The sequence below is a fragment of the Triticum urartu genome, chromosome 3 (genome assembly GCF_003073215.2).
Source record: "Triticum urartu cultivar G1812 chromosome 3, Tu2.1, whole genome shotgun sequence".
In the NCBI taxonomy this organism is placed as follows: domain Eukaryota; kingdom Viridiplantae; phylum Streptophyta; class Magnoliopsida; order Poales; family Poaceae; genus Triticum; species Triticum urartu.
In genome coordinates this window covers 131,016,938-131,044,502 of record NC_053024.1, presented here as the reverse complement: position 1 = coordinate 131,044,502, position 27,565 = coordinate 131,016,938, and the positions used below count along the sequence as shown (strand labels likewise).

General features: G+C 44.1%; 2 protein-coding genes and 1 pseudogene across 4 annotated transcripts; all 3 read right to left on the bottom strand.

Annotated features, from left to right (window-relative positions):
• Window positions 1-2,040: 2,040 nt before the first annotated feature.
• LOC125546734 lies at window positions 2,041-4,028 on the bottom strand (annotated as a pseudogene).
• A 5,280-nt stretch (window positions 4,029-9,308) lies between these two features.
• Window positions 9,309-16,563, bottom strand: LOC125543285. Its single transcript, XM_048706588.1, has 3 exons — window positions 13,747-16,563; window positions 13,424-13,615; window positions 9,309-10,204 (listed from the first exon to the last, which is right to left on the bottom strand). The coding sequence occupies exons 1-3, from the start codon at window positions 15,780-15,782 to the stop codon at window positions 9,649-9,651; spliced, it is 2,784 nt and encodes a 927-aa protein (XP_048562545.1). The 5' UTR covers window positions 15,783-16,563; the 3' UTR covers window positions 9,309-9,648.
• Window positions 16,564-16,711: 148 nt separating this feature from the next.
• LOC125543286 (V-type proton ATPase subunit E-like) lies at window positions 16,712-24,723 on the bottom strand. 3 transcript variants are annotated; one of them, XM_048706591.1, is made up of 6 exons: window positions 24,475-24,723; window positions 23,874-23,974; window positions 23,522-23,678; window positions 20,343-20,539; window positions 19,365-19,464; window positions 16,712-16,759 (listed from the first exon to the last, which is right to left on the bottom strand). In XM_048706591.1, exons 1-6 carry the CDS (start codon window positions 24,574-24,576, stop codon window positions 16,727-16,729), a joined length of 690 nt encoding a protein of 229 aa, XP_048562548.1. In that variant the 5' UTR covers window positions 24,577-24,723; the 3' UTR covers window positions 16,712-16,726. The 3 variants fall into 3 exon arrangements, with proteins under 3 accessions (XP_048562548.1, XP_048562546.1, XP_048562547.1); XM_048706589.1 differs by lacking the exon at window positions 16,712-16,759 and adding an exon at window positions 18,582-18,784; XM_048706590.1 differs by lacking the exon at window positions 16,712-16,759 and adding an exon at window positions 18,802-18,936.
• Window positions 24,724-27,565: the final 2,842 nt, after the last annotated feature.

Here is a 27,565-nt window from a genome sequence, read left to right as displayed (position 1 = left end):
ATTGAGTCTGAAGACTTTGTCAGGATGCTTTGGATCTTCAAAACCTGGGGGTTGAGCAACATATACTTCTTCCTCAAGCTTACCATTGAGGAATGCACTTTTCACATCCATTTGATGTAAGATGATATCATGATGGTTAGCATAAGCAAGTAATATGTGAATAGCCTCAAGTCTAGCAACAGGTGCAAAAGTTTCATCAAAATCAATTCCTTCAACATGTGTGTAGCCTTGAGCTACAAGTAGTGCCTTATTCCTCACCACAAGGCCATTTTCATCTTGCTTGTTGCGGTAGATCCACTTTGTGCCAATGATATTGTGCTTGCGAGGATCTGGACGTTTGACTAGTTCCCAGATGTTGTTGAGCTCAAATTGATGTAATTCCTCTTGCATAGCTTGAAGCCACTCAGGCTCCAGAAATGCTTCATCTACCTTAGTGGGCTCTGTGATAGAGACGAAAGCAAAGTTCCCACAAAAGTTGGATAAATGTGAAGCTCTTGAGCGTGTGAGAGGACCTGGAATATTTATGTCGTTGATGATTTTCTCAATCTGCACTTCATTTGCAACGCGAGAATGAGCTGGTTGTCGTTGAGGAATTTGATCAGCATTTTCTTTAGCACCATTTTCTTCAGGTGCATCAGCATGACGTTCTTTACGTTCTGGAACGACTTCTTCAGCAGATTCTTCGGTAGGAATGACATCCTCAGTAGCCTTGAAGTTGATGGATTCCTCAGGAGGTATTTCATCTGTCACAGAAGGTAGGTGCTCTCTTTGCAAGCCATTAGTTTCATCGAACCACACATCTACAGTTTCAACAACCTTGTGGTGATAGGTGTTGAAGACTCTGTAGGTGTGCGAGTCCTTACCATAACCAAGCATAAAACCTTCATGTGCTTTCGGTGCAAATTTAGAACTAGGATGAGGATCTCTAATCCAGCATTTAGCACCGAAGACTTTGAAATAACTCACATTGGGTTTCTTGTCAGTGAGGAGTTCATATGCAGTCTTCTTAAAGAATTTGTGAAGATATACCCTATTGATGATGTGGCAAGCAGTATCAATTGCCTCAGGCCAGAAGCGAGTAGGTGTCTTGTACTCATCCAGAATAGTGCAAGCCATCTCAACAAGAGTCCTGTTCTTGCGCTCCACGACGCCATTCTGCTGAGGAGTATATGGAGCAGATAACTCATGAGTGATACCAAGTTCATCAAGATAGTCATCAAGACCAGTGTTCTTGAACTCATTCCATTGTCACTTCTGATGTGCTTGATCTTCACACCAAAGTTGGTTGAAGCCCTCGAGGAAAATCGTTTGAAGGCTTCCTGCACTTCAGTTTTGTAAGTGATGATATGCACCCATGTATATCGAGAATAATCATCAACAATGACAAAGTCATATAAAGATGCAGCATTAGTAAATGTGGCATAGTGAGTAGGGCCAAAGAGATCCATGTGAAGCAATTCAAATGGACGAGTGGTAGTCATGATGGTCTTTGAGGGATGCTTGGCCTTGGTCATCTTCCCGGCTTCACAAGCTCCACACAAATGTTCCTTGAGGAATTTGACACCCTCGATGCCAATGGCATGCTTCTTCTTCGCGAGCGTGTGCAAGTTCCTCATCCCAGCATGACCAAGTCGTCGATGCCATAGCCAGCCTTCTGAAGCTTTTACAAGTAGACATGTAGCAGGTTGTGGTCCTGTAGAGAAATCAACAATATACAAATCTCCTCTCCTAAAGCCTTCGAAGACTTTGGAATTGTCAGCTTCCATGATCACAACACAATGATACTTGCCAAAGACAACAACCATATCAAGATCACAAAGCATTGAGACATACATGAGGTTGAACCCTAAGGACTCGACAAGCATGACTTTGTCCATGTGTCGATCCTTTGAGATTGCAACCTTACCTAGACCCAATACCTTGCTTTTGCCTTTGTCAGCGTAGGTGATATGCTTCAGATGCGATGGAGATAAGGGAGCGTCCATCAATAGATTCTTGTCACCAGTCATGTGATTTGTACATCCACTATCAAGGATCCACTCAGTGGCTTTTGGGTTGATCATCCTGCAGATGAATTAGTGCAGCTTACGAACTCATATACTTCATCAGTGAAGAATATGATATCAATTTCATCAGATCAATTTCATCAAGCAATAGAACGGATAAAGCAGTAGAGGACGAGAGAAATGAGAATTCATTTCTTCATGATTAGCTTGCGTCCTTTCAAGCATATTCAGATCTCCAGTAAATTCTTCAGACGTTTAAGTTCGTCTGGAGAACTGACCCTGCATAAGAGATCAGTTCTTTTTCTTCACCACCCACATCTGAAGGGGTGGCAAAGAGTTCATCATTCTGCGAGCTACATAATAGAAAGGTGGCATAGATGCCAATCCACTTCGTTTCACATAACAGGGGTTAGGGTAAGCATAAGAGTAAGCAGAGAAATTATTCGAAGATTTATGAACATAATGATTTTACGAATAATGCACATATCCATAATCCTTAGATCTTCCCTGCGAAACAGAAGGGTTAGCACGATGATGTTCATATGAGTACTTTGATCCTTTTGAGGAATTTGATCCATGTGAGGAATTTGGTTTGTATGAGGACTTGGATCCATATGAAGAATTTGGTCCATGTGAAGAATTTGATCTGGGGTTCCTATTCTTCACAGGTGGTGTCATGATGACATTCACTTGAAGACTTTCAAGGCACTTTTTGGGAACCCAGATTTTCTTTATAGGAGAACCGTTCCTGCAGTTAGTGCCAACATATCAAGAAAATACTTCACCATTCTGATTTTTGAACAGTTTATAGTTGGACTCAAATGACTCATCAGAGGAATATGAGGATTCACATGTAAAGCCAGATAAAGTAGATGGATCCACTGAAAGTCCCTTTGCAGCAACCCATGAGGTTTTGGGATACTGCTCGGGTTTCCAGTAGGTTCCATCAGCATTGAGTTTTCTCTCAAAGGCAATACCCTCTTTCCTAGGGTTCCTATTGAGGATCTGCCTTTTAACCGCATCACAAAGAGCCTGATGCCCTTTGAGGCTTTTGTACATGCCTGTCATATACAACTCCTTCAGCCCTGCATCATCAGTGATACTAGCAATGTCCTCAGATGAGGAATTAGTGATAGCAGAGATAGTTGAAGAATTTTCAGCAATGGAAGCATTTGAGCATTCAGGTGAAGAATTAGCAGATTCACGTGCAATGCACTTCAAACATGAAGGAATAAATTCTTCCTGGGTAGCGCTGATTTGTTGAGCAAGTAATGAATCACGCTCCTTCTGAAGATCTTCATAACTCACTCTTAACTGCTCCAGATCTTGCTTTCTTTGAATAAATTCATAAGAAAGCTTCCCATGATCACATAAGAGAGTGTTATGATGACCTTGAAGATTGTCAAACTTGGACTGAAGTCCCTGAAGACTTTCAGCCAAAGCTTTAGAATGATCCATTTCTTCACCCAACATATCATCGCTCTCATCTAGCATGTTTTGAACTTTTTCCAAAGATCTTTGTTGTTTAGTGGCAAGGGAAGAAAATTTGTCATAACTGGGTCCAAATTCATCACCAGATTCATCATCACTGGACTCAGATAAGTAGCATTCAGTTACCTTGGCACCTTTTGCCATAAGGCATGGTGCAGAGGATGATGATTCTGGATTGAAATTCATAGCCTTGCATGATTCCATGAAGTCCTCGAACCAGGGTTCATGATGAGATCGATGACTTTCATAGACCTCAGAGAGTCGGTCCCAGATGAGCTTCGCATGGCTGAGATGCATAACGTTCCTGAACTAATTTTGTGACAAACCGAAGCAGATGATGTCCTTCACCGTGAGGTTGAGAAGTGTGTACTTGCGAATGTCATCAGCCTCCGCCATCTTGCATAGGTCAGTAAGGCCAATCTCGATGACGGTCCAGAGTTCGCTGTTCATTGCCATGAGACGCTTCTTCATCATGGTCTTCCACTTGGGATAGTCATGGCCATTAAAGATGGGGCATGTCACAGTCTTCATTCCTGTGGTCGACATAACTAAAACTCCAGGCGGTTAAACCAAAATCACACAGAACAAGGGAGTATCTTGCTCTGGTACCAATTGAAAGTGTGTTAAGTCGACTAGAGGGGGGTGAATAGGCGATTTTTAAGAATTATTCACTGAGGAATTTCAGGGTGAGGAAATTCCTAAGAGAAGAACTACTTGCAGTGGAATAAGTACGCAGATGTAAACATAACAGAACATAAGCATGGTCTTCATGATGAAATGAAAACAAGCACAGAGTATAGAAAGCGTAAACACGGGATAAAACAGGATGAAGACAAACAGACTGAAGAAATTGAACTGAGGAAATTGAGAAAAATCTTCAGTCAAAGTCTTCAAACAGATATGAACAAGCACACAACACGGCAATGAGGAAATGGAAGGGTTGAGGAAATAGAACCAGTAGGCTTGGTGAAGACAATGATTTGGTAGACCAGTTCCAACTGTTGTGACAGTTGTACGTCTGGTTAGGGCGGGTAGGTATTCAAACCTGAGGACATACAGTCTTGAACACGCAGTTCAGGACACTTAGTCCTCACCGTATTCCCCTTGATCTAAGGTCACACAGACCTCGCCTAATCACTCGTGGTAAGTCTTTAGGTGACTTCCAAACCTTCACAGACTCGGTCACTCAGCGATCCACAATTTCCTCTTGGATGCTCTAGACCATGACGCCTAACCGTTTGGAAGATGCACAGTCTTCAAAGGTAACAGGCGTCGGATCCACGCAGGATCAATCTCTTCAGTCATGCTCAATCACTTTGGGTTTGTAGGTATTTGGGTTTGGGTTTTCCTCACTTGATGATTTTCGCTCAAAGTCCTCGGAGGATGGGATGCTCTCAAATGACAAGTGTCGGTTTCTCTCGGAGCAGCCAACCAGCTAGTGGTTGTAGGGGGCGGCTATTTATAGCCTAGGGAGCAACCCGACATGATAAGACATAAATGCCCTTCAATGATATGACCTTTAGGTGGGAAGATATTTTGGGACAGCTGGCGCATAGCACAGCAACGGTCGGAAATTTGACTATCAAATTCCTTAGGGCTATCATGTTCCTCACTTGTAGGCAATCCGCACTGGCGAATTCCTAACTCCTCAGTTAGGACAAATTCCTCAGAGACCAGAAGAGCTTCGTCTCCGTCACTGAAGAAATTGACTGAACTTCATGAGATTTCCAATGGCTTCACTCGAAGGGATTGGTAGGTGTAGGATTTTGAGTTGAGCATCACTTGGAAACTTTTCCTTAGTATTTCCTCGACCCCCTTTAATAGTAAGGTGTTTCCTATGACTCAAGAAAGAGAAAATGAAACTACGAAAACAAAAGTCTTCATGCTTCATGTTCCTTGAATGAATACCAAGTCTTCACGGTCACACCAATTTCTTCACTTTCAAAGTCTTCAAAAAGTCCTCAGAAATCCAAAGTCTTCAGTCGAAGAACTTCATTTTTAGGGGTCGACTTTCTCTGTAAATATCAAACTCCTCATAGACTTATAGACTTGTGTACACTCACAAACGCATTAGTCCCTTAACCTATAAGTCTTCAATACACCAAAATCACCAAGGGGCAGTAGATGCACTTACAGATTGGCCTCGTGTCGGGTTTCTCGATCAATGGGCCAACCCCGATGAACTGTACTGTCAGTAGCCCACGAGCTTGTCTAAATTTTTGGAGTCTTACTTCTTCGAGAACGAAATCCAAGCATGCCCCTTTCATATTAGTGATAGGTGCAGTCTGGTCTTAGGTAGCCTGGCTTCAAGAATCTTTGGGGCCATCAACCGCGTGGCCTCAAGAGTGTATCTTCGAGGCCTTGGAGCTTCTGATCTCAGGGTATCATGGTCTTAAGGCTTCGCGGCCTATAGTTTTTGACTATGTGGCTTATAATATTGCATCCTACAGCTCCTAGCCTCGTAGGGTCGAGGCATCACAGCTTCTAGGCATGTGTCTTCGCAGTAGGGTTTATGGCTTCCCAGCTTACATCTTGATGGTTTTGCGTCCTGTGCCTTCATGTCTTCGCAACCTACGTCTTCACGACCTCGCATCGTCCACCGCTAGCCATAAGAACCAAGGCAGCGCTGCCTCTTGCCTCATCACATTATGTCACCACTGTCGTAAAGGTAGGGAAACGGCCAGTTGTTGGTCCTGCTTTGATCACATCGTCGTGATGATAAGGCATGGATCTCTGCGCCCATATTTCGCGTAATTAGAAACCGCAGACGAAATGGGACATGTGTCGATTCACCGAGGCTGTCACTTGGGTTTGCCAGCAGGAATCCTAGAGAGAGAGGCATTTCCCCACTTTTCCATTCCCATCACAGATCTGCTAGTGCTCCTCCCAAGAAGGGGATGGTTGTCATGCCCCCTGAGGAGGAACATGACAATGACGACAGCAAGGAGGACGAGGACAAAGATGACGAGGATGATGATGAGCCCTTCGGGGAGGAGGCAGACCTCGCTGGTGAGGAGGAGGCGCAGTCGGCTTTGCCTGTGCAAGGTATGAAGAGGGGCCATGGCGATAGGACTTCCACCACCGAGGCTCAGCCACCGAGGGCTCCCCAAAGATACGAAGAGCTCTTGAGGAGGCTGACGCACCTCCGATGTTGGTCCTGCCGATCTGGGTGGTGAGGCCTCCAAGGAAGCACAACACTTTTGCGCCCGACCTGTAATCCCTTCATCATTTACTTGACCATAGTATGTGGTAGTTGATTTGCTTTATTTGTTGATTTCAGACTTTTTTATTTTAGGCCCACCTGTGTCATCGACGAGGACAACGTGGTGGCGTCCTCAACGTTGAGGATTGCGGCTATTGAAGCCCCTAAGTTCGGTCTACTAGGGCGGGGTTGGGCAGATAGAGTACGCTGCCGGAGGTTGCCGCTTTGGAGATCGTTAGGTACAACATCTTTAGGTCCTCGTTCATTGAGTCCTTAGGGATTTTCGCCACCGTATAGTGTGAATCTTTTCATTCTTATGGTTTGCAAGTGTCATGCCTCCGGTTAGCAATCTTGAGGCCACGAAGGCAATAAACCCTAAGCCGCAAGTTCCGGATCGGTCTGTTGTTGGCAAGGTGGAGATCGGAGGCCCTGGCCCCGATGCAGGTGAGGACACGGGGTCAGGCGGAGATTGGGCGGTCCGAAGCCGGCACGACTGAGGCCACTGTGTCGCCTGTGGCACCGCCAGGAACCAGGCACATTGCCCTACCTTCTGTTCCATGGCCTAGTGTGCCGCCCACCTCCTAGCCTAGTTGTACAAGGTGGCTGGAGAGGTGGCCTAGCCGTGACAATCTCCTGTGAGAGCTATATCTCACTTATAGTGAGTATTATAGCGAGTATAGCTCTCATCTCACCTAAAAGTTTTTCTTTCCCTGTCGTTAATGGGCCGACTCGTTTTGGTGTTTTTTCGCTCGCTCACACTCGTTCGCTCAATTAATCATGAGCCGGTTTGGTTCGATTTTCTTCTTTTTTTTGCTTTCTTTATTTATTCATGGTTTTCTTCGGGTTTTTTACTTTCTTTGTTTTTTCATCGGTTTCTTAGTTTCTTTCTCGGCTTTCAATGGGGTTTTCTTCCTTTTTCCTATGATTTATTTGATTCCTTTGTTTCTTCTTAGTTTTCACTGGTTTCTTCCTTACTTTCTTTCTTCCTTCGTTTTTAATTCCCTTTTTGGATTTCTTTGTCTCTTTCTTGTTTCCATTCTTTTTCATTGGTTTTCACTGGTTTTCTTTTTCTTTTTCTTTTTCTTTTTTTCTTTTTCTTTTTTTTTGTTTTCGTTGCTTTTTTCGTTTCTCTTTGTTTCTTTGTCATTTTTCATTGGTTACTTTTTTGTCCAACACATGTCTATTTTTCCAATACATAATGTACATTTTTAGTGTACACGTGAAATGCTTTGTTGATACACGTTAAACATTTTTTAAATGCACGATGTAAAGTTTTTTAAATATATATTTTGAACACTTTGGAATACATTGTCAACACTTTCTCAAATACACGGTGAACATTTGTTTAATGGAAATACACTTTTTTCACGCACAATGTACATTTTTTGTATACATAAAAAATATTTTTGTATACAGGACTTTAAATATATATATATATATATATATATATATATATATGTGTGTGTGTATATATATATATATATATGTTTTTGAATTATAAATTTTTATGTTCGTTGTACATTTTCCGTACACAACATGAACATTTTCTATACATGTTTATCATTTTAAAATACAGATTGCACATCTTTTGTATACATAAGAAAAAAAATACACTTTAAACATTTTTCAAATCCATGTTTAAAATTTTTTAGATATATATTTTGATGTCTACTTTTTTGTACAAATTGTATGTTTTTTGTATACATAAGAAACATTTTTCTTTTACACATTTAACATTTTGCATGTACATGATTAATATTTTCTTCAAATATGTGTTATGATGTCTACATTCTTTATACATACTATACATTTTTGTATACATATGAAAAAAATTATACATGTCAACATTTTTAATACATGAGCCACTTTTTTCAAATAAATGTCTTCAAACATTTTTCTGAATTCATGTTATACATTTTTTGACACACGTGGACATTATTTTAATGTATCTACATATTTTAAAATTAAGCTAACAATTTCTTTACACGGCATTTAACAATTTTCAAATTCATAGTTTTTTTCAAGTATTTTGAAGTGCTGGAATTTACGGTTTTAGAACGTTTTCGAAAATATGAACAAATGTAAGAAACAAAAAAAAACAAATGAAAAAATGTACGGGTACACCAAAGGTCGCTCGAAAATAGCTCAATCCTTTTTTGCTAAGATCAGCATAAAAATATGCTGCTGACGTGAACCAAACAAGCAATGGATTAAGCAACTAGTACGAAAGCCATTGCGCATTAGCGCATCCGTTTTCTAGTCACACCCTTGAGAGCTTCTGCAATAAGGATGGCTGGCATAACCAATCCAGCATGCCTTGAGGCTCTCGCCTGTAGGGAGGCTCTAGCCCTATCTACGGACCTGGCATTATCGCATGAATTGATTGCTTTGGATTGCCAAACGGTAGTCAATGACATTCACGGGGACACATGAGGCAGTCATGCGAGCACAGTGAAGGAGATCATCAACACGGCAGAATGATTCAACGAGTGTTCCTTTATCTTCAAACGAAGGACTATAAACTCCGAGACACATAGCCTCGCTAAACATACTTTTGGACTGGATTTTGGTCGCCATATTTGGCTCCTCACCCCTCCAGACGTTCATTGTATCCCTATGTTTACTGATTAATAAATGTGTTTAGACTAAAAAAACATATAGTCACGCCCGCTATGTCCCGCTAGCTCAGCCAAAAAGAAGTGTCATCACCGTAGAAGAAGACAGGACATACAGTTTTTTTTTTGAGGGGTGAGAGGACATACAGCTGAAACAGATGCCGAAGTTCAACAACGGAATGAATGAGTAATCAGCCCGGCCCACCACAACAATCAGGACACTTCCATACTGATGAGAAATGCCTTCCCTGGAGCTCAGAGATCTCCAAGCTTCTGAAGAAAATCGCAACTGTGCAACCGCGCGACCAATATGCTCGTTCGAGTACACTTTCGTTCACACGCTGCTGGAGCTGCTCACCTCCGTGTCGTCGTCGAACAAGGTCTTTGACACGGACCCGATCGACATCATCTCGTCAGACCCCGACCCGGCCTGCTCCGGCTGCTGCTTCTTCGAGGCCGTCATGGGCGTCTCGCAGACCATGTCGGTGCACGCCGTGCGCCGCTTCCTCCGCTTCGAGTGCTGCCTGGACCGAGGCACCGCCGCCGCCAGGGGAGGCTCCTTCCCGGGGTGCTTGAGCGCCCACACGCGGCGCAAGTCCGGCACCCAGCTGGTGAAGGAGGAGAGCCTGCGCTCCCTGTTCCGTCGCTCACTCGCTCGCGCCAGCTGCTCCTCGTGCCTGTCATGGTGTCTGCTCCTCGTGTGAAGCGTGGGAGCGCTCGAGCTGCTGGCGCAGTTCCTCTGGCTGCTCCGGCTCTTGTTGCCCTTGCCGTCATCCTGGTTGCTGCTGCTGGGTAGAGAGTCTGAACATGGCAAGTCATCTTCGTCGAACAGATCAAACTCCATCTCCGTGTATATCTTCTTGATCACATCCTCCAGAGAGTCCATGTACCTACAAAATTTTCAGCAGTCTGATTATAAATTTAAACTCCCTGTAAGTTATTGAGCAGTCAAATTATACATTTAAACCTTTGTCTCATCATAGATGTAAGTTATTGAGCAGTCAAATTATTAATTTGAACTCCCTGTAAGTTATTGAGCAGTCAAAAATTGGACAGGAATCCAGAGTTCACTTTTGTTACGAAATGGCTCCAAGAGATCCTAATATGTAGTGCTGTTCGGCAGGATAGTATTTCTAAATTCAGCATATAAAATTACCATTATATATATTTCTGTCATCTTCTTCAGCTTTAACTTTCAGTTTCTCCTTAAGGAATAAGCTTATAAGCAACACAGATACATGACTCAACAATGAGAACAAATAAAGGCTAACACAACACATGTGTAATATACTCATATTTATGACCATTCAAGATTCAACACAAAATATCATCTCATTTCAATTGTCATTAGGAGTTACAACAATGTGCTCTACAATGTCAGCAATGCTTTCATGCTCCTCAAAGGATCAAGGAAAATGAGCGCCACTTATTTTTTTAGGGGAATGAGCACCATTTCTTTGTGATGCTCCTATCTCACAATTCTTTTCACATGATTGGAACTGAAGCATGAGAGCAGTTATAGGTTATAATAGCACACAGCAAATCCCTAGCAGTAAAATTAGTTGTAGCCTGCAGTTTGGCAATAGTAGAAGAGATAAGTATCTCAAGTTAAGATTTCCATCAATATGTAGCGATACAAGTGATCAAACCAAAGATTGTATTGAAGCATAAGGTTTTCATCTGGCAACGGAAGCAGTACCAAGCATGCATATATTTTTTATGAAAGGTATTATGTTTATTTACAATGATGTGATACTGGTTTTTCTAACCAAATGCATGATCAATTTGATAGCGTCTGCTGGGATGCTCTGAAGCACATTCTTGCAGCCAGAGGCTTTGGGAGCAGATGGATCAGATGGATGGATGATATACTATCAACTAGCTCTTCCAGGATACTAATTAATGGAACTCTAGGGGAGAGGATTTTGTCAAGGAGTGGGTTAAGACAAGGAGATGCTCTATCGCCTTATCTTTTCATACTAGTTGCAGACGTTTTGCAACAGTTATGCAAAAGGGAACACCAGGCGGGGAGCCTTAAACACCCACTTGGAGCCGACGGCCCTTTTCCTATCCTACAGTACGCGGATGACACGTTGATTTTACTGCAAGGGGATGTCCAGCAAGCAGGGATTATCAAATGGATTCTAAAGGCTTTTAGTGAATTCACTGGGTTAAGGATCAATTATCATAAGAGCACTTTTGTTCCAATATGTTTAGACCAACAAACTTGCAAGGATATTACCGACGCTCTGCAGTGTCAGGTCACAGCCTTCCCTTGCACATATTTGGGACTGCCCCTTTCTCTCAACAAGATAACACATGGTCTGTTGATGCCTGTGATACACAAAGTTGACAAGCGTTTGTCTGGTTGGCTTGCCACTTTCCTGTCTTGGGGGGGTCGCCTCACCTTGATTAATGCAGTCTTGGCAGCGATCCCTAGTTACTTCATGGGCTGTTTTCTATGGCCAAAACAGTCGCTGGAGAAGGTTGAACAAATTTTGAGGGGTTTCTTATGGCAAGGAAAGAACCAGGCCAAGGGAGGACAATGTCTTGTCGCATGGGAAGTGGTCATGCTACCGAAGGAGAATGGAGGTCTGGGAGTACAAGATCTTGCAGCACACAACAAGGCTCTGGTATGCAAGTTCATGGCAAAGGCTTTACAACAGGAGGAAGCCCCGTGTTATAATTGGTTTGCACGTAGATACTGCCAGAAGGAAATCTCTTGGTCTCCTCACAGCCGGGATACCGCTATCTGGAGAGGCTTCAGGTCCACCGTACAGTTGGTTATGGAGGCTACCAAATGCAAGTTAGGGAATGGACATGGAATTGCCTTCTGGTATGACCTCTGGCTCGACTGCGGTAGGCTAATGACATCCTTCCCGACACTTTTCACCTTCTCTACGTCCAAGTTCTGCACAGTCGCCTCCCAGTTCAGAGATGGGCAATGGAACATTCAGCTACACCCAAACCTCTCTTCCATGGCAGCACAGGAGCTGGAAGTCCTAAATGAAGTCTTGAGCAACGCACATCCTCAAGAAGGTACGCCAGACACCAGAATGCCTCTTTTGGAAGATAAGAGATTAGTACTGCATACTTCTACAAGCTGCTCACCTTTAGGGGAAAGAACTATACACCAGCTCGCTACATCTGGGACAGGATCATACCAAACAAACACCGTATCTTTCTGTGGATTGCACTCCAGGACAGACATAACACTAGGGATAATATGCTAAGAAAGCATTGGGATAGAGTTGTATCCCATAATGGATGTGGTCTATGCCCAGCTGCAGAGACAATGAGCCACATTTGCTCAGATGCAAACTAGCACAAGCTCTATGGTCCAAGTTCGGTCTGCAGGAGCTATCCACATCCTCTACAGGAGCTGAAGCTTTTTTCTGTTCAGAACAGCCGCGGACTCTGCACGGCAAGTTGTGGCATATTCTCTTCGCGGCATGCGCGGTCACCCTTTGGAATGCCAGGAATGCTCAAGTCTTTGATGGAGCCTTTTGGCAGGAGAGACATGTCTACAACGAGGTTACTGAATTGATCATGCTATGGAGCCTGCGTGCTTCAGAGCACGCTCGACAGAACCTTGTAGCTTGGGCAGATGCTTTTGTTTCTAGTTTAGCAAGAATAGCGTTGGCTCTTCCTTTTTCATCCTGCACGCTGTATCCTGACATAGGTCTGGTGATGGCCTGCTGCACACGTTGTGCCGCGTTAACATCACCTTCATGTAAATGACTTTGGTCATTCGGGTACTTTGCCCGTTTTGAATGCATAAGGTAGAAATTGCTCTACCTTTTTATTCAAAAAAAAATCAATTTGTGGGTATGTTGCTTGTACAATTTTCTTTAAGTAACCTAGCATGGTTCTGTTGGCTCAGGTAGCAAGAAGTGCAGTCATCACTGTACCTTACAAAACTACTTATGCTTCAACGCTAAACGTTCACAAGCATCAACAGAGCTAATAGCTCAACAAATAAAGCCCTGTAATGGTTATAATGCATTCAAAACACAGACCAATGCTAAACATTCACAAGCATCAACAGAGCCAATAGCTCAACAAATAAAGCCTGTAATGGTTACAATGCATTCAAAACACAGACATACCTGGACTTGATGGTCTTCTCAGCAAACTTAACGATACTGTCAGACTGAAATGAATCCCCTTGGAGGTTTATATCAATAAACTGCAAAAGAGAGCAGATCTCTTTTATCATCTTCTGTTTTGAACCTTCCTCGAAGTCTGGGCCAAGTTTGGACCTGATTATTTCCAACCTAAGTAAGATCTGCAGTTCATGCCTGATACATGCTTGTTAAGGCGTACAAGACCAAAAAAAAAAACTTAGTATTGCCTACATGTTACTATCTCACTGAGGACTAAATAATTGCAGGGCTGGAAGAAAAAAAAAACTGAGGACTAAAAAGGATACTCTCGGATTTTGTAATTTGCGTTGTATTTTGAGGTTTGTTCTGATCCAGCAGATGCTGAATTGTTGTCTTTGTACTTCAACAGAAGCTCTTTGGGTTTCCTCAACAGAATAATGGAAGCTTCGGAGATAACTTTTGCATCAGAAGCATCATCTACTTCCCTGTGTTCAAAATATCTCACTGTAATCTTTCCATTCTTAATCATCAGCGCATCGACAGACAAGCCAACCAAGCGTTCAGCTAGATTTCCCAAATCAGCATCTTCAGAACAAAGACCTTGCTCAATCTTCTGAGGGATGCTCCCAAGAAATGCTTCTAAATCTTCCATTGAAGAGAATGCTGAAGTCTCCTCGTCCACTTGTTGCTCCACTTTGTTGCAATCTGCTTCATCCACTGGTTTGTCAATTTTGTTACAATCTGCTTCATCCACCGAACAGACATGAGGAGCCCCGTCCTCCTCTGAGAATTGAAGTTTTGCTTCTCCTTCATCCTTTGAGGAAGAACGTGTCTCGCCTGTATGAAGGCTCGATGAAGTACCAAGAGATGACAATTTCACTTGCTTCAGCCAACATTTCAGAAACCGCAACTTTTTGGATGCAGTGCCATACCTGCTGAAATACAGGTCTTCCAACTCCACCACTGGCATGCTGCCATCAGCATGTTTGAGGAGCACATCACAGAAGGTGCTCCAACTGGCTGCCTCAAGTAGCTTACTGACCAGCCTGATTCTCTTCTTCCTCACACTCAGCTCCTTTGGTGGATCAGGCATGGAACTATCCAATGTTTCAGGACTCTTCGCAACCACCTGTTCTAAACCAGTGCCATTCCTGTCGACATGCAGTAATGCACAGTTCATCGAGAAAGGTACGAGAAGGCCATCTACAGACTTCTCGTCTCCATCAGAAATCGAAACCATTGCACAATAGTTTTTCCTATGAAGGAAAACCAGAATGAGCTGCCAAATAGGCATTCCAGCCCGAAGGCAATTGCTCTCATCAGCAAGAACCAACTCAAGAAGCCGATGAGGGAAAAATTCCCTGTCCACAGCTCCTTCACCGTCACCCTTGCTCCTATCCTGTGGCAACCCACATACCAGAGCAACCTCGCCATCTCTGCCCATTAACTGCTCCCAATTCCCCACCTCACACACCGCCTTCACATGTATCCTGGACACACCGTGGCTACCCACCTGCAACGGCGTGGAGCTAACAATCTCAACCTCGCAGCCCTTGCAGACCAGTGGCTTCCCTTTCACATCGGCGATCTCCAACACTACCTCACCTCGCCGTCCACCTCCCCCACACCCAAATCCAACACCTCCCCAGACGAGCCCTGGCGGGGCAACCGCCGACCCCAACGTGACTGCATCTGCTGTCGTAAACCTCCACCCTAGGTCTGTCACCGCCCTCCGTATCCCCTCGCCGGTGGAACCAACGGCAACCCAGCACACCTGTATGCCCCTGGACTGAAGCCGGTCCCTCACCGGCTCGAAAACCCCACGAAACCTCTTCTCAGGGCTGGCGTTCTCCCCGAATTCCTCGAAATCAGAGACGGACGTGAAGAGAACCGCCAAATTGGGCGGCCGGTCGAAGACGCGGCGGCGGCGGCCGTGTTGGGACTCGGCGTCCCAGGAGTAGTCGTGCTCGAGCTGGAGGAGCGACTTGGCGATGGAGGAGGAGGCAGTGACGCGGGGGTGCGGCGAGGCCGGGAGGGCGAGGCGGCGGAGCGGGGGGAGGGAGGCGAGGGTGGCCGTGGGGAGGTGGAAGGAAAGCGGGGTAGGGGCGGAGGGGAGGTGCTTGGGGAGGAGAGAGGAGGAGAGGATCGGGGAGAGGGAGGAGAAGAAGAGGCGCACGGCGGAGAGCGAGGCGGGCGAGGGGGAGGCGGCGAGGAGGGAGGCCGCGGTTGGGAGGACGGCGGCGATGTAGGAGGAGGAGGAGGCGGACTGGGCAGTGGGGGCGCTAGGGTTTGGAGAGGGGAGGGGGGGGTTGAGGTCGACGAGGAGGACTACGCGGTGGGGCTCGCCGGCGATGGCCGTCATGGGTGGGGGCCGGCGGCGGAGGGGGAGGGTTGGGGAATTTGGTTGGAGCAGTAGATCTGTGTGAGGGCTTCAGATTTTCTTTCTTTTTCTAGTGTGGGCCTGGTGGAGAGGGATTCTAAAATTTTGGCGGGAAAGTTGAGCGAGCCGGCGAAGAAGGTAGCAGGTTCCCCGCGAACGTAGGCGGTGCACCCGTAGTTTATGGTGCAACCCTTTCACCGGTGACCAGCGAACGTTTGCCCGGGAAGGAATGGTATTTGTGAACATAGCTGGCCAAACGGGCCGACCCGGCCCAGCTGCTAATCGGGCCGGCCCACCGGCATGCCAGACCCACTAGTCTGCCTGCTATTTGGCACACTGGGCGTTTTTTGCCTATTTTACCTGTTGGGTCATATAGAGATATATAAAAAATATAAAAAGGGCGTGTCGTGCTGGCCCGCATGCTCAGCCTAGCATCCCAAGCATGGCCCAGGGCGTGCAGCGTGCCGGGCCTGGCCCATTTAGCTCGTGTCATGCCTCGCCCATGGCGGCCCGTGCCGCATGCCGGGCCTGGCCCGTTTAGCCCATGTCATGCCTCGCCCATGGCCCGGCCTGGTTGGCACGGCCCATTTGGCCAGCTATATTTGTGAATGTTTTTTTTTTTGCGAAATCATATGGGAGTCTTATTCCAAACTCACAGGGTACAATTGAAAGGCAATAAGTCCTCACAACATGGAGGAGATCTGCACATCCACACCGTAGTACATGACTCGGTACGGCTATAGTTTGCCATACAATCTGCTACCCTGTTTTGAGCTCTACTAATGTGGAACAAACTCCCTTTCATTCACCATTGACTTGATTTCTGCTACTAGGTGTCCATAAGCCGAACGAGACAATTTTGGTTAGCGAGCATGGCAACTCCATTGCAGTCCTATTTTTCATTAGAAAATTGTCATGCTTGCGAACTATATTTGCCATCTTTGCCATCCTCGCGACAACTGAATTTTTCATGAAAACATTCGCAACTGTCAGCCCTCCCAATGAACGCTCGCTGATTATGGTTACCAAAAAATTACTTTACATGTTATCAAAATATTTGAAAATAATTTAAAGACATACTAGACATAATATACATCTAGGATACCATGAAATTTGAATCTAGATATGAAACAATTGCCTGAGAAATAAAAACAACAAATCCAACATTGACTATGTTCCTCGCAAAAAAACATTGACTATGTTTACGGGCCAGATTTGTGGTCTAACATTGGATAACTACTATTCAAAATATGAATTGACCATTTTGTTTCTCTAGATGTAGGTTGAATTTTAATCTAAGATTTTGCAACATGGCGAACATATATTATATTAGAATTGTGTTTCAAAATATGATTTGAGTATTTATAATCTCGGGTTGCATGGGATATGTTTTCAGGAGGGTTTTCAAAAAATTGGGTTGGCTAGGTAATCTGATAGTGGATCCCTTATCGCCGTCGAGGGGCAAACACCCCCTGGACTTAGTGGGATACCTAATGGGGGTGTTGGCGATAGTGACGAGACATATCTAGCGACGTGGTGGCAGGTAAAAGAGGAGACAAAGCGGCACAACTTGGTAGGAGCAACAAAGGGGGAGGAAGGGTGAGGGAAGGAAGGTGGCAATTGAGAGGAGCGAACGAGGGCATGGATGGTCATGTGGACATGGTGGCATTATAGATCGGACCTCTGTTGTACCTTTCTCCTTTGATGGATTCGGTATGTAGCATTGAGTGTTTTTTTTATTTTTAGAACTGAATTCGTACATAACAATTTTATGTTCCATGTTCCTTCCGTGTCTCACTTTTTCCTATCCTTGTCGCCCTCCCTCTTCTCTCCCCTCAACGAGTTCGTATCTTTCTCTTCGTTGCCATTCACACTAGGATCAACCACCACTATTAACAAGGTAGGCATGGTGGTAGTGCACGGGGAAGGGAGGTGCTGCGAGGGACCACTGTTGGGAAGAGAAGGTGATCGATGTGTGTGTTGTCCGATGTTCCTCAAATGGTGGGGAAATATTTTGACAATGAAGGAAACAAACATTATATATGTTTGATTCGTAAAATCCTACACGATTTTAGTTTGTAAAAGTGCGGGAATAGGAATATCATGCCCATTCAAATCCTACACGATTTTAGTTTGTTTAACTGCATCACAAAAAAATAAGGAATTTTTTCAAAAGGTTTGAGTAGATGCTAGATTTCCTATGAAATGTCGTACAAATGATTCCTTAGGAAAATTCTTATAGATTTAATCCTACACAACCAAAGGATCAACAGACACAAATTTCTAAGGATTCTAATACTTCTCCCGCAAAAAAAAAGATTCTAATACTTCAAAATTCTTATAAAATTTCTTAGATTCAAAGAATCCCTAAAGGATTCAATCCTATGAATCAAAATATATAGGGAAAAAATTCTAAGGTTTTCAATTATCCAAAAGAGAACATTCGAATCAAATAACCTATTATGGGGAAACAGACGTTCCATATTTTAGGTGTTCTGTCTACTGTTCCCCTGATTATTGAACCCAAAAGGCTTTACCCTATTCATAATTTCAAATGGGTTGCTACATCTTCACCATGATTAGGGATGCAAAGTGGTGATACTTAGGATACCTTCGAACTCTCTCTAGTTCAATGAAATAAACTAAGTTTTTTTAAAGAAATTTTAAAAAATATATCGCTTTTAGAAATGTACTACTTCGTTTGACTGAATGAAAGAGGGCACGTAAGGGTACACCCCTGGCAACGATGACATCCCCTACTGGTGCTATCTGTGCGATGTGTTAGTCAACACTTTTTTAAATCAGATATATGAAAATCAAAGAGGCCAATTTCATCAAGGTAACAAATTACGTGTACACGTAAATGGCATCACTACACACATCAATGCCTTATTAAGAGAAATCGCCCAATGCTGTAGTTCATCTTATTACGCTTGCCTGGCGCAATTAAGTCTCGAGTCATCGGTGACAAAGGGCTTTTCCCCCTGACCAAAAGAGTGAGCCTGTGTAAATTACTGGTGAACCACAAAAATGATTTCTCAAAGATCATCATCAAGAGGTGCCGAGCAGCAACTGTGCAGCATTCCGTTAAAAAAATTGTTCATGCAGCTACCTGCCCAATAAGGCTTTGACGGATCTGATAAAGGTGCATGTGCCACACAAACGTTAACAGACCGTGATAGCAAGGAGAGAAGACATATCGCTAATTACGCAGTCATATAATATGCTCAACAGAATTTAAAGGCAGACGACCATGATCAAGTGGGGAACATGACAATGGACCCAACAAGAGCCTTTCTTTCTTTCAGGAAACAGCATACAGTAAAGGATCAAAGTTATATTTGTGTTGGATAACTGCAGGGATGGAACATGGAAGCTGTAAGTTGCATACGTTCACCAACAAGATAGTTTTACTATCCCCACAAAAAAAAGGCTTTACTACCAACCACAGGCACATCAAATACACTAAAATGCTAAACTTATTTGCATTATTTCCCATTGTGTACATTAGAATGTATAAATGTCAACCATGCAGGGGACATCAAACAGGATCACAATACATACCTCTGGTAGCTTCTTTCTGAAAACCACTTCTAGTCTAGCATCCAACGTGTTCTCAAAGACAATTTTTCCATCTTGAGAAGCCATTACAACTCCACCAGAGCTAAAAAGAGGTACAAGAGTAAGCTTTAGACACTCAGATCCACAATTTATTATTCAATGAGCATGATTTAGTTTCAGCTGGTAATAGCAACAAATCCAGAAGAAGATTTACTCAGGAATAAGGATTGCTTAAATGGACTAGTATAAAAAATAGCAATATCACTTAGAGAACATGCAGGATCGCAACACGAGACAATGCAAATACCCTTCAGCAAAAGAAAAGAGGGAACACAAAGAAGAATGCCGGCATGGCGGCAACAGCTTCTTCATGGGAGAGATGAGAATAACTTGTTCTTCCCTTCTTGCTTGCTTACTGAGTAAACCAATCTGCCTCCCCATCAAATAGCGGGGGCCAAACAAATAGCTTGAGGGAAATATTTAACGACAATTTGGTTATCATGTCACTGACAAACAGGCATGTGCATGTTGCTACTGTTGCACATAGCAGCTGTATGGAAAGATTCCTTCCTAATATCGTATTATAATCCATGCAATGCGAGACACTTCTTCAAGAATTCACATGAACATGCAAAAAAAAACATTGAGAAAGAAGACACCCTTCTTCTAGTTACTTATGCAGTTACCATACAGCATGCACCCTTTGCATTTAAGAATGTTGCCTTCAATAACCAAATGCATAGCAAATACAGAATATCACGAAAAAATAAGCCACCTTACAACAGGTCCTAACATAACACAAGTCAACAATTTGACAAATAATTCAAATGCCAAATTCCCAATGCACACTCAGGAAGGAAGCGCTGATGGAACTTTGGATATAATATTGAAATGATGAATATGGGAGAACATTTGTGAACAGTTGCTAGTAGATATCATCAAATGCCAAATTCCCAATCCACAGAAGATTGCAAGTATTACCAGGAAAGGTCATGTTCCTTGTAATGACTGGGAGCAGGCGGCAGATAGACATGGCGGTCTACCATGATTTCAGGCGGATATACATTTGCTTTTTCCGCATACTCATTCCTCGCAGACTCCAAGACTGATTCAACAAGCTCAAGATCCTCCTTCCTGCAGCGGAGAATAACCGCCGACTCTTTCAGACGCAGCAAGCTCTGGTCAGGTGACTTTATACGTTAGATAATACTCAAGCATCATTTATGTTCAATGATACGGACACGATATCGCCACACATACCAACAGATGATAGTGCTATGCAAGTTGAACCAGTAAAAGAGTTAAGTCATAGAAAAGTTGTTGAAAATACATCCATATTTCATCGAGGAAAGGATGATCGTGTGCGCCAGTTATGTGGACCTGGTGTGGCCGGCCTAGCTAGTTGTACATCAAAACGTTATTGCTCGGGTGATACACGTGACAAGTGCATGAGGTTATTTTATATGAAATAGACACGATGTGTTTTTCAGGGTAGACACCCGTATCAAGTTTTGGAGGGATCTTTAGAAAACCTCTGTGTTGCGATTTCTCTTCGTGAAAATTGTTTTGCGCGTGAGTACCTTCGTCGAGATTGGTTTTCTCGTGCTGGGCCGCAAGGTTCAAACCCTCTACTTCGTGTACATCGCGTGCGCGGGCGAGAGGTTGCTGTTACTGAAGGTGGAGTGTCGTGAAAGGTCGGGCCGCAACAACGGATCGGATCTCGCCACGGGGTTCGGTCTATATCAGGTGGTATCAGAGTAAAGGTTAGTCACGACGACTCAGTTTGTAATATCATCTGCGGAGTCAAGCATCAACATGTTGAGCAGGAACATATGGATGGAGGAGGAAGGCATTGGCGAGGTCACTCTTTTTCACACTCGTTGCGTCATGAACGAACGACGTGCCAATCTGACAATCGATGAGAGTACCACAGTCAATATGGTGAGCATCGAGGTGGTGGAAAAATTGGGGCTGAAGATGGCGCCTCTTGAAAGACCGTACACGCTGAAGTGGTTCAAAGGTGGAATCAAAATTACGCATCAGATTTTGCTAATTTTTGATCTGGGAAAATATTGTTGTGCGGAATTTTTTCATGTTTGTCCTGTGTCCATGGTGTCGTGCCATCTGCTACTTGGGGACCCATGGTGCAAGCGTGTTGGGGCTGTTCGGGATGTCAAGAAAAATAGTTATTCTTTATCACAGAAGGGCAAACAAATTTGTTTTATTCCCATGCCAGCGGATGTGTTCGCTGCTGATGGGAAAGATCGTTTGCGAAAAAGAAGAGAAGAGCAAGAAGAAATAAATAAAGAAGTTGATGCACCGATGAAGGGGCTAAATCTCTTGGTGGAGAAGGTGCAAGGGGATGGTGATGCTAAAGGGCAGCGTTGGAGTGTTTTTAAAACGCAGTGCATGATCAAGGGTCGTGCATGTAAGATGATAATTGATGGTGGCAGTTTTACTAATGTCGTTAGCAAAGATCTCGTGCATGCCTTGGGTTTGTCCATGTGGCGGCACCCACAACCGCACCACGTGGAGTGGTTATACAACTCCGGGAAATTAAAAATTACACATAAGGTGCGTGTGCCATTTGTTGTTGGAGATTATATTGATAAGGTGGATTGTGATGTCTTGCCAATGAACGCTTGTCAGTTGCTATTAGGGAGACCGTGGCAGTTTGATCGTGACGCGGCGCATGCCGGAAGATCGAACACGTACACATTCATGCATGGTGGAAGGAAGCATATGCTAAAACCGATGCTAGATAGTGCAATCATTACAGAGCAACAAATTCCGGAGAAGGAGGTCGTGTTAAAAATTAACATGAAACCGCGGACGGTTTCACTTCAAGGGAGGGAGGATGATACGGACACGATATCGCCACACATACCAACAGATGATAGTGCTATGCAAGTTGAACCAGTAAAAGAGTTAAGTCATAGAAAAGTTGTTGAAAATACATCCATATTTCATCGAGGAAAGGATGATCGTGTGCGCCAGTTATGTGGACCTGGTGTGGCCGGCCTAGCTAGTTGTACATCAAAACGTTATTGCTCGGGTGATACACGTGACAAGTGCATGAGGTTATTTTTATATGAAATAGACACGATGTGTTTTTCAGGGTAGACACCCGTATCAAGTTTTGGAGGGATCTTTAGAAAACCTCTGTGTTGCGATTTCTCTTCGTGGAAATTGTTTTGCGCGTGAGTACCTTCGTCGAGATTGGTTTTCTCATGCTGGGCCGCAAGGTTCAAACCCTCTACTTCGTGTACATCGCGTGCGCGGGCGAGAGGTTGCTGTTACTGAAGGTGGAGTGTCGTGAAAGGTCGGGCCGCAACAACGGATCCGATCTCGCCACGGGGTTCGGTCTATATCATTCAATTTTCAAATTATGAAAAAATCATGGAAATTACTCAAAAATTAATAATCATGGAAATAGAGGCTATTAAAAAAAGGCAGGTCTAAGTCACTCTACTTATGGATAGATAATTCTAATGATTCCTGAGCAACAGCAACTACTTTGCATGCAACTATCATCTACTTATATGTTATAAAGTTCATAAAATCAAAGAATATATATAAATTTTGAAAACTAACACATCAAAAAGTTGAAAACACACTAGAGTGTTATGATTAGAAATCCATTATAGCAAGTAGAAATGTTACTCTTCAGGGAGAACACAAATAGCAGTTACTGAAATTTCCCTTTTTTAAAAAAAATCACATCAAGTGCTGGGATTTTGGCTGCCTAAAATAAAATAAAAACGATTTGAATTTTGAGGTCAATTTAGACAGTTTTCATTGATATCTTTGGGGGGGGGGGGGGGGGGGCAAGAAAGAATTCACTCTTTTACATTTCTCAACGTGCCTGTGCTTCAGCATCGATTTTTTTCCCCAAATTCGACTTGGCTTGGATTATGCTTTTGTTATCACCAACAGTGCTTGAAAATGGTAGATGCAGCACTAAGGGAACCGGTTAGTTACTGAAATTCCGTGTGTCTCATCTTGAGGGCAGCCATTTGTACATTCCTAACAGGGGATGCATTCACAACCCATATAGAGATGTGTGCTGGTTCAAATGAGCTATTACTTGCAATAGCTGCAACAAAATTCATGCTTCATATTTACGTTACAGAAAACGATGCAAATTCCACTGTGCTAACCTGAACAATAAGTATCCTGAGAAGTTTCTTGTAAGATTCATGGTCTCGGCTTTGGTACAGTAGCTCTTTACGCGCTGAATCAATCATAGACTTCACTAAATCATCTTGAGCTTGAAGAACTTCAATTCGGGAAGCATTGAGCTGCATTGAGTATTCACTGCATAAGGTAACACACAATCAACTTCAGAGAGTTATTCCTCTGTTCTGATTTCTTTATATCCACATGAGCAGGTCATGTGCCAAAAAGGAGAAAAGTTCTATATCAATGACTTATGAGGAGCAAGTATTTGCCAGTGCGTAATTTGTAAAATAAAATAAAATAAACAGCACAGTCGGGAATGAGAACTTTTACATTTTCTTCTTGATATCAACTTGTTTCTCTTTCTTTTCATAGTCCTGCCTGATCTTCTTCTTTTCAGCTTCCACCAGTTGTAGTTTCTCGATTTGGAATTCCTGAGATCATTCATCAGTTCAAAGTTTCAAAAAGGCATCACACAAATCATGACAACACTAAAAATATCCTAATTATCCAGAAGGACGGACAACTCAATGAAGGAGACAGAGTAATTCACGGGGACATATATCTGAAGTTCTAGCTTTTCACTTTTCTGAATTTGCATTGTATCAGCAGAAAACGCAGTGCCCCAGATTACGATTACAAACATTACTACTAGCATAGATGTCCAACGGTCCAGCATTACGCCAGGGAGAATCCATAGAGAACACGACCGAAACCGCAACTCCAGCAAGCACTCCGGTAAGCCATGGACCACCAACACAGACTCCTACGATGACGCCACTGCCCGATCCACGCCCCGGTACGCTCCAGTGCGCGACCCCAGCAGCGATGCAACAGATCCAACCCTCCGCGACGCCGATCTCGCCGATCGCAGCCGAGATCCGAAACTATGGAGTAGAAAAAGATGCGCAATATAAGAGGAAACCAGCGTTACCTCGGCGGCGGCGGCCTCGATCTCGAATGCCTTCTCGACGGCTTCCAAGCGGATGAAGTCCGTCATCTGCTTCAGCTGCTGCGCAACATTAACTTCGTCCATCTTCGCGTTTGGAGAGAGAAAGTACACTGATCCCTTGTTCGCCGGTGATCGCCGGGGTCGGTGACAGTGAGGAGACGGGTTTTGAGTTGTCGATGCGGGTGGCGTCGTGGAGAGGTGATTCGTTTTCCTTCTTTGACGTGGGGGTGATTCGTTTTCAGTTGTTTATACGGAAGACGTGGCCGCTCGGGCTGGGTTGCGAAGAGGGGGATTGGAGATGATTTGCCCTCTGATTGTCTCAATGACAGTGGCCCTGGACCTCATCCGGTAGCCTATCAGGGCGCAAATGATCTTATGGAGAAGTAAAGTGAGGCAAAAGATCCAATTTCTTGGAGGAGAGGTTTTACACGCACGCATGTGTTTGTGTCAGACACACATTAGGGCATCTCCAAGGCATAGGGATGTCAACCGTGTCCTGTTTAATCCCGTTTAAAGTCCATCATTCACTTATGATATGACAGTTCAAAAAAGTTGTTTGTTTGCTTGAGGAAAATGAACCATCAAACTCACAAAAACTAACTAAATGGAATTGCGGACGCCATTTATTTGCCATTTACAGATCACGAAAGCCATCGCGAGAAGATTTGCAGGAGTGTGGACACTAGACACGTAGGACCCCGACATCCTCGGTCCACCCAAAATCCTTCCCGGACCCTGCGCCTCCATCCTTCTCATTTTTTCTTTTCCTTCTTTATCTCTTGCCTTCGACGCCGCTCCACCACCCCAGCCGTCACGTCACACCCCTGCCGAAACTCCATGTCTCCGTCACCTCCAGCGCTCCAGCGGGGCTCCACCTCGCTTCTCCTCCGTCGTCGTTCAACCCCTATCCTTCGACCGCCCCGCCAGGTACCATCCGCTATTGGTATATTCATCATGCCCGACAACTATTCGATGAATCGCCGGAGCTAAAAACAATTTTCTCTTCTTCTTTCTAGCAATGGATTCCGGTTTGGGGTACATATATGAGCAGTGTGTTGAGTCGTCCGACGAGAGTACTCCGATGAGACGGCGATGATGCAGGAGGTCCTTAAAGACACGGGGCATGTGGAGGAACATGTTCTCAATTTCAAGGGCTCGATCAAGGGTCATCGAATGCTCGACCGCAACAGGGCGCGCGACCATTTGACACTGATAGCCGACTACTTTGCCCCAGATGCACTCGTCGCTGACCATTTTCGCCAGCGTTTTTCGGATGCCTAAGACTGTTTTCGATCGTTTGTATCATGGCGTCTGGTCTTATGATGACTGCTTCATCCTAAAGAAGGATGTCGTGGGAACGATTGGATTCTCTGGTTACCAGAAGTGCACGTCCACACTTCGGATGCTTGCATATGGCACAACCGCTGATTCATGGGACGAGTACATACGGATGTCTGAGAGCACATGCGGAGATGCCATTGTTAGGTTTGTAACTGCCATGGTCGAGGTGTTCGGACCTCAGTACGTGAGAGTCTCAGTGAGAGAACCAACTGTAGCAGACACTGAGAGGATCTTAGCAATCTCGGAAGCAAGAGGATGGCCAGGTTTGCTTGGATCTCTTGACTGCGTGCACTGGAAATGTAAGAAACTGCCCGAAGGCTTTACAAGGGCAATATCAGGGTCATATTAAGAAGTCCACCATCATTCTTGAAGCAGTTGCATCATAGGATCTTTGGATTTGGCATACTTTCTTTGGCATGCCCACGTCTCACAATGACATCAATGTGCTGCAATTATCACCGTTGTTTGCGAGGTTGGCTAAAGGAAAAGCTCCTCCTTGCCACTATAGTGTCAATGGACATGAGTACAACATGGGTTACTATCTGGTTTGCGGTATCTATCCTCCGTGGATTATCTTTGTCAGCACCATCTCTAACCCAATTGGTAAAAAATGGCTCACTTTGCCCAAAGATAAGAAGCAGTTAGAAAGGATGTCGAGAGGGCATTTGGAGTTCTCTGTAGGCATGTTTTTACAATTGTTTGTGGACCTGCTAAACAATGGGATCCAGAGACCTTGTGGGAGGTGATGACATGTTGTGTGATCATGCACAACATGATCGTCAAAGATAAGGGTGACGATGCTGCCGCAGCTCTAGAATTTCAGAACATCGGTGATCCTATCCAACTTCCAGACAAGAATCCGACCACATTTGAAGAGTTTATTCAAATGCATCAACAAATTCGGCATCGACCAACTCACAAGCAGCTGAAGGAAGATCTGATTGAACATCAGTGGGCACGCTTAAAGGGGAAAACAATGTTGGGATACAATATTTGATTTTTTTAATTTGAACTATTGTTGCATGCAGCTATTTGAATGTCTGTACCCTTTGTACGAGGCTATTTGATCGTGTGGAGTTAAAAAAAATGAGGCAGGTCGGATGTATGCGGCTACGGTTGAATGGCGTCCTCCCGCATCCATGTTCACGGACTGGTTCTCCCTTCCGCGGACGGACGCGGGAGGAAATTTGCGGGTTACCGTTGGAGATACCCTTAAAGCATCTACAAAGAAGCTTCTGTCCATCCCAAACAATGACTGGCCAGTGTCTGGACAAAAAATTGTCACCTAATCAAATCTGACATACTCAGTCCAAACGTCTAGACTGACTGACACCCCCAAGACCTAGCTCATATGTAGGATAGATATGAGACGCTTGAATGTGTTCGTTACATCAGACTTAATGGCAGGGGCCCGGGCCAAATCTCTTAAAAGACGTCCTCGTCCTTGCCCGACCTATCACGTTTCTCTTCTCTTTTCTCCCTTGTCCGCATAGCTGCCACTGTAGCTCTATCGCCATCGTTGTTCCATCGTCGTCCTCAACCCACAACACCTCTTTCCCTATCCATCCTCCACATTTGTTGTCGGCAATGGTGAGTCTTCGTTTTTGGCTTGATTAGTGGCATGGTGGCTCATCTTTATGCTCTTCTTTCTCTGTTCTGTTTTCTTACTATTCTAATAGTTTCATCTCAAAACTTTTCCTTAATAATTGGGATATGGGTCTTCAACGTGTGC

Bases quoted from the DNA above. Each gene is read 5' to 3' on its own strand.
- LOC125543285 (XM_048706588.1), bottom strand. From the start codon at position 15,782: ATGACGGCCATCGCCGGCGAGCCCCACCGCGTAGTCCTCCTCGTCGAC. The intron at 13,616-13,746 runs GTATCCTTTTTA...AGCATGTATCAG, and splicing joins GCAAATTACAAAATCCGAGA to GCATGAACTGCAGATCTTAC. The intron at 10,205-13,423 runs GTATGTCTGTGT...AAAATTTTGTAG, and splicing joins GAGAAGACCATCAAGTCCAG to GTACATGGACTCTCTGGAGG.
- LOC125543286 (XM_048706589.1), bottom strand. From the start codon at position 24,576: ATGGACGAAGTTAATGTTGCGCAGCAGCTGAAGCAGATGACGGACTTC. The intron at 23,679-23,873 runs GTAAAAGTTCTC...TACCTTATGCAG, and splicing joins GTTGATATCAAGAAGAAAAT to TGAATACTCAATGCAGCTCA. The intron at 19,465-20,342 runs GTAATACTTGCA...ACCTCTTTTTAG, and splicing joins AAGGAACATGACCTTTCCTG to CTCTGGTGGAGTTGTAATGG.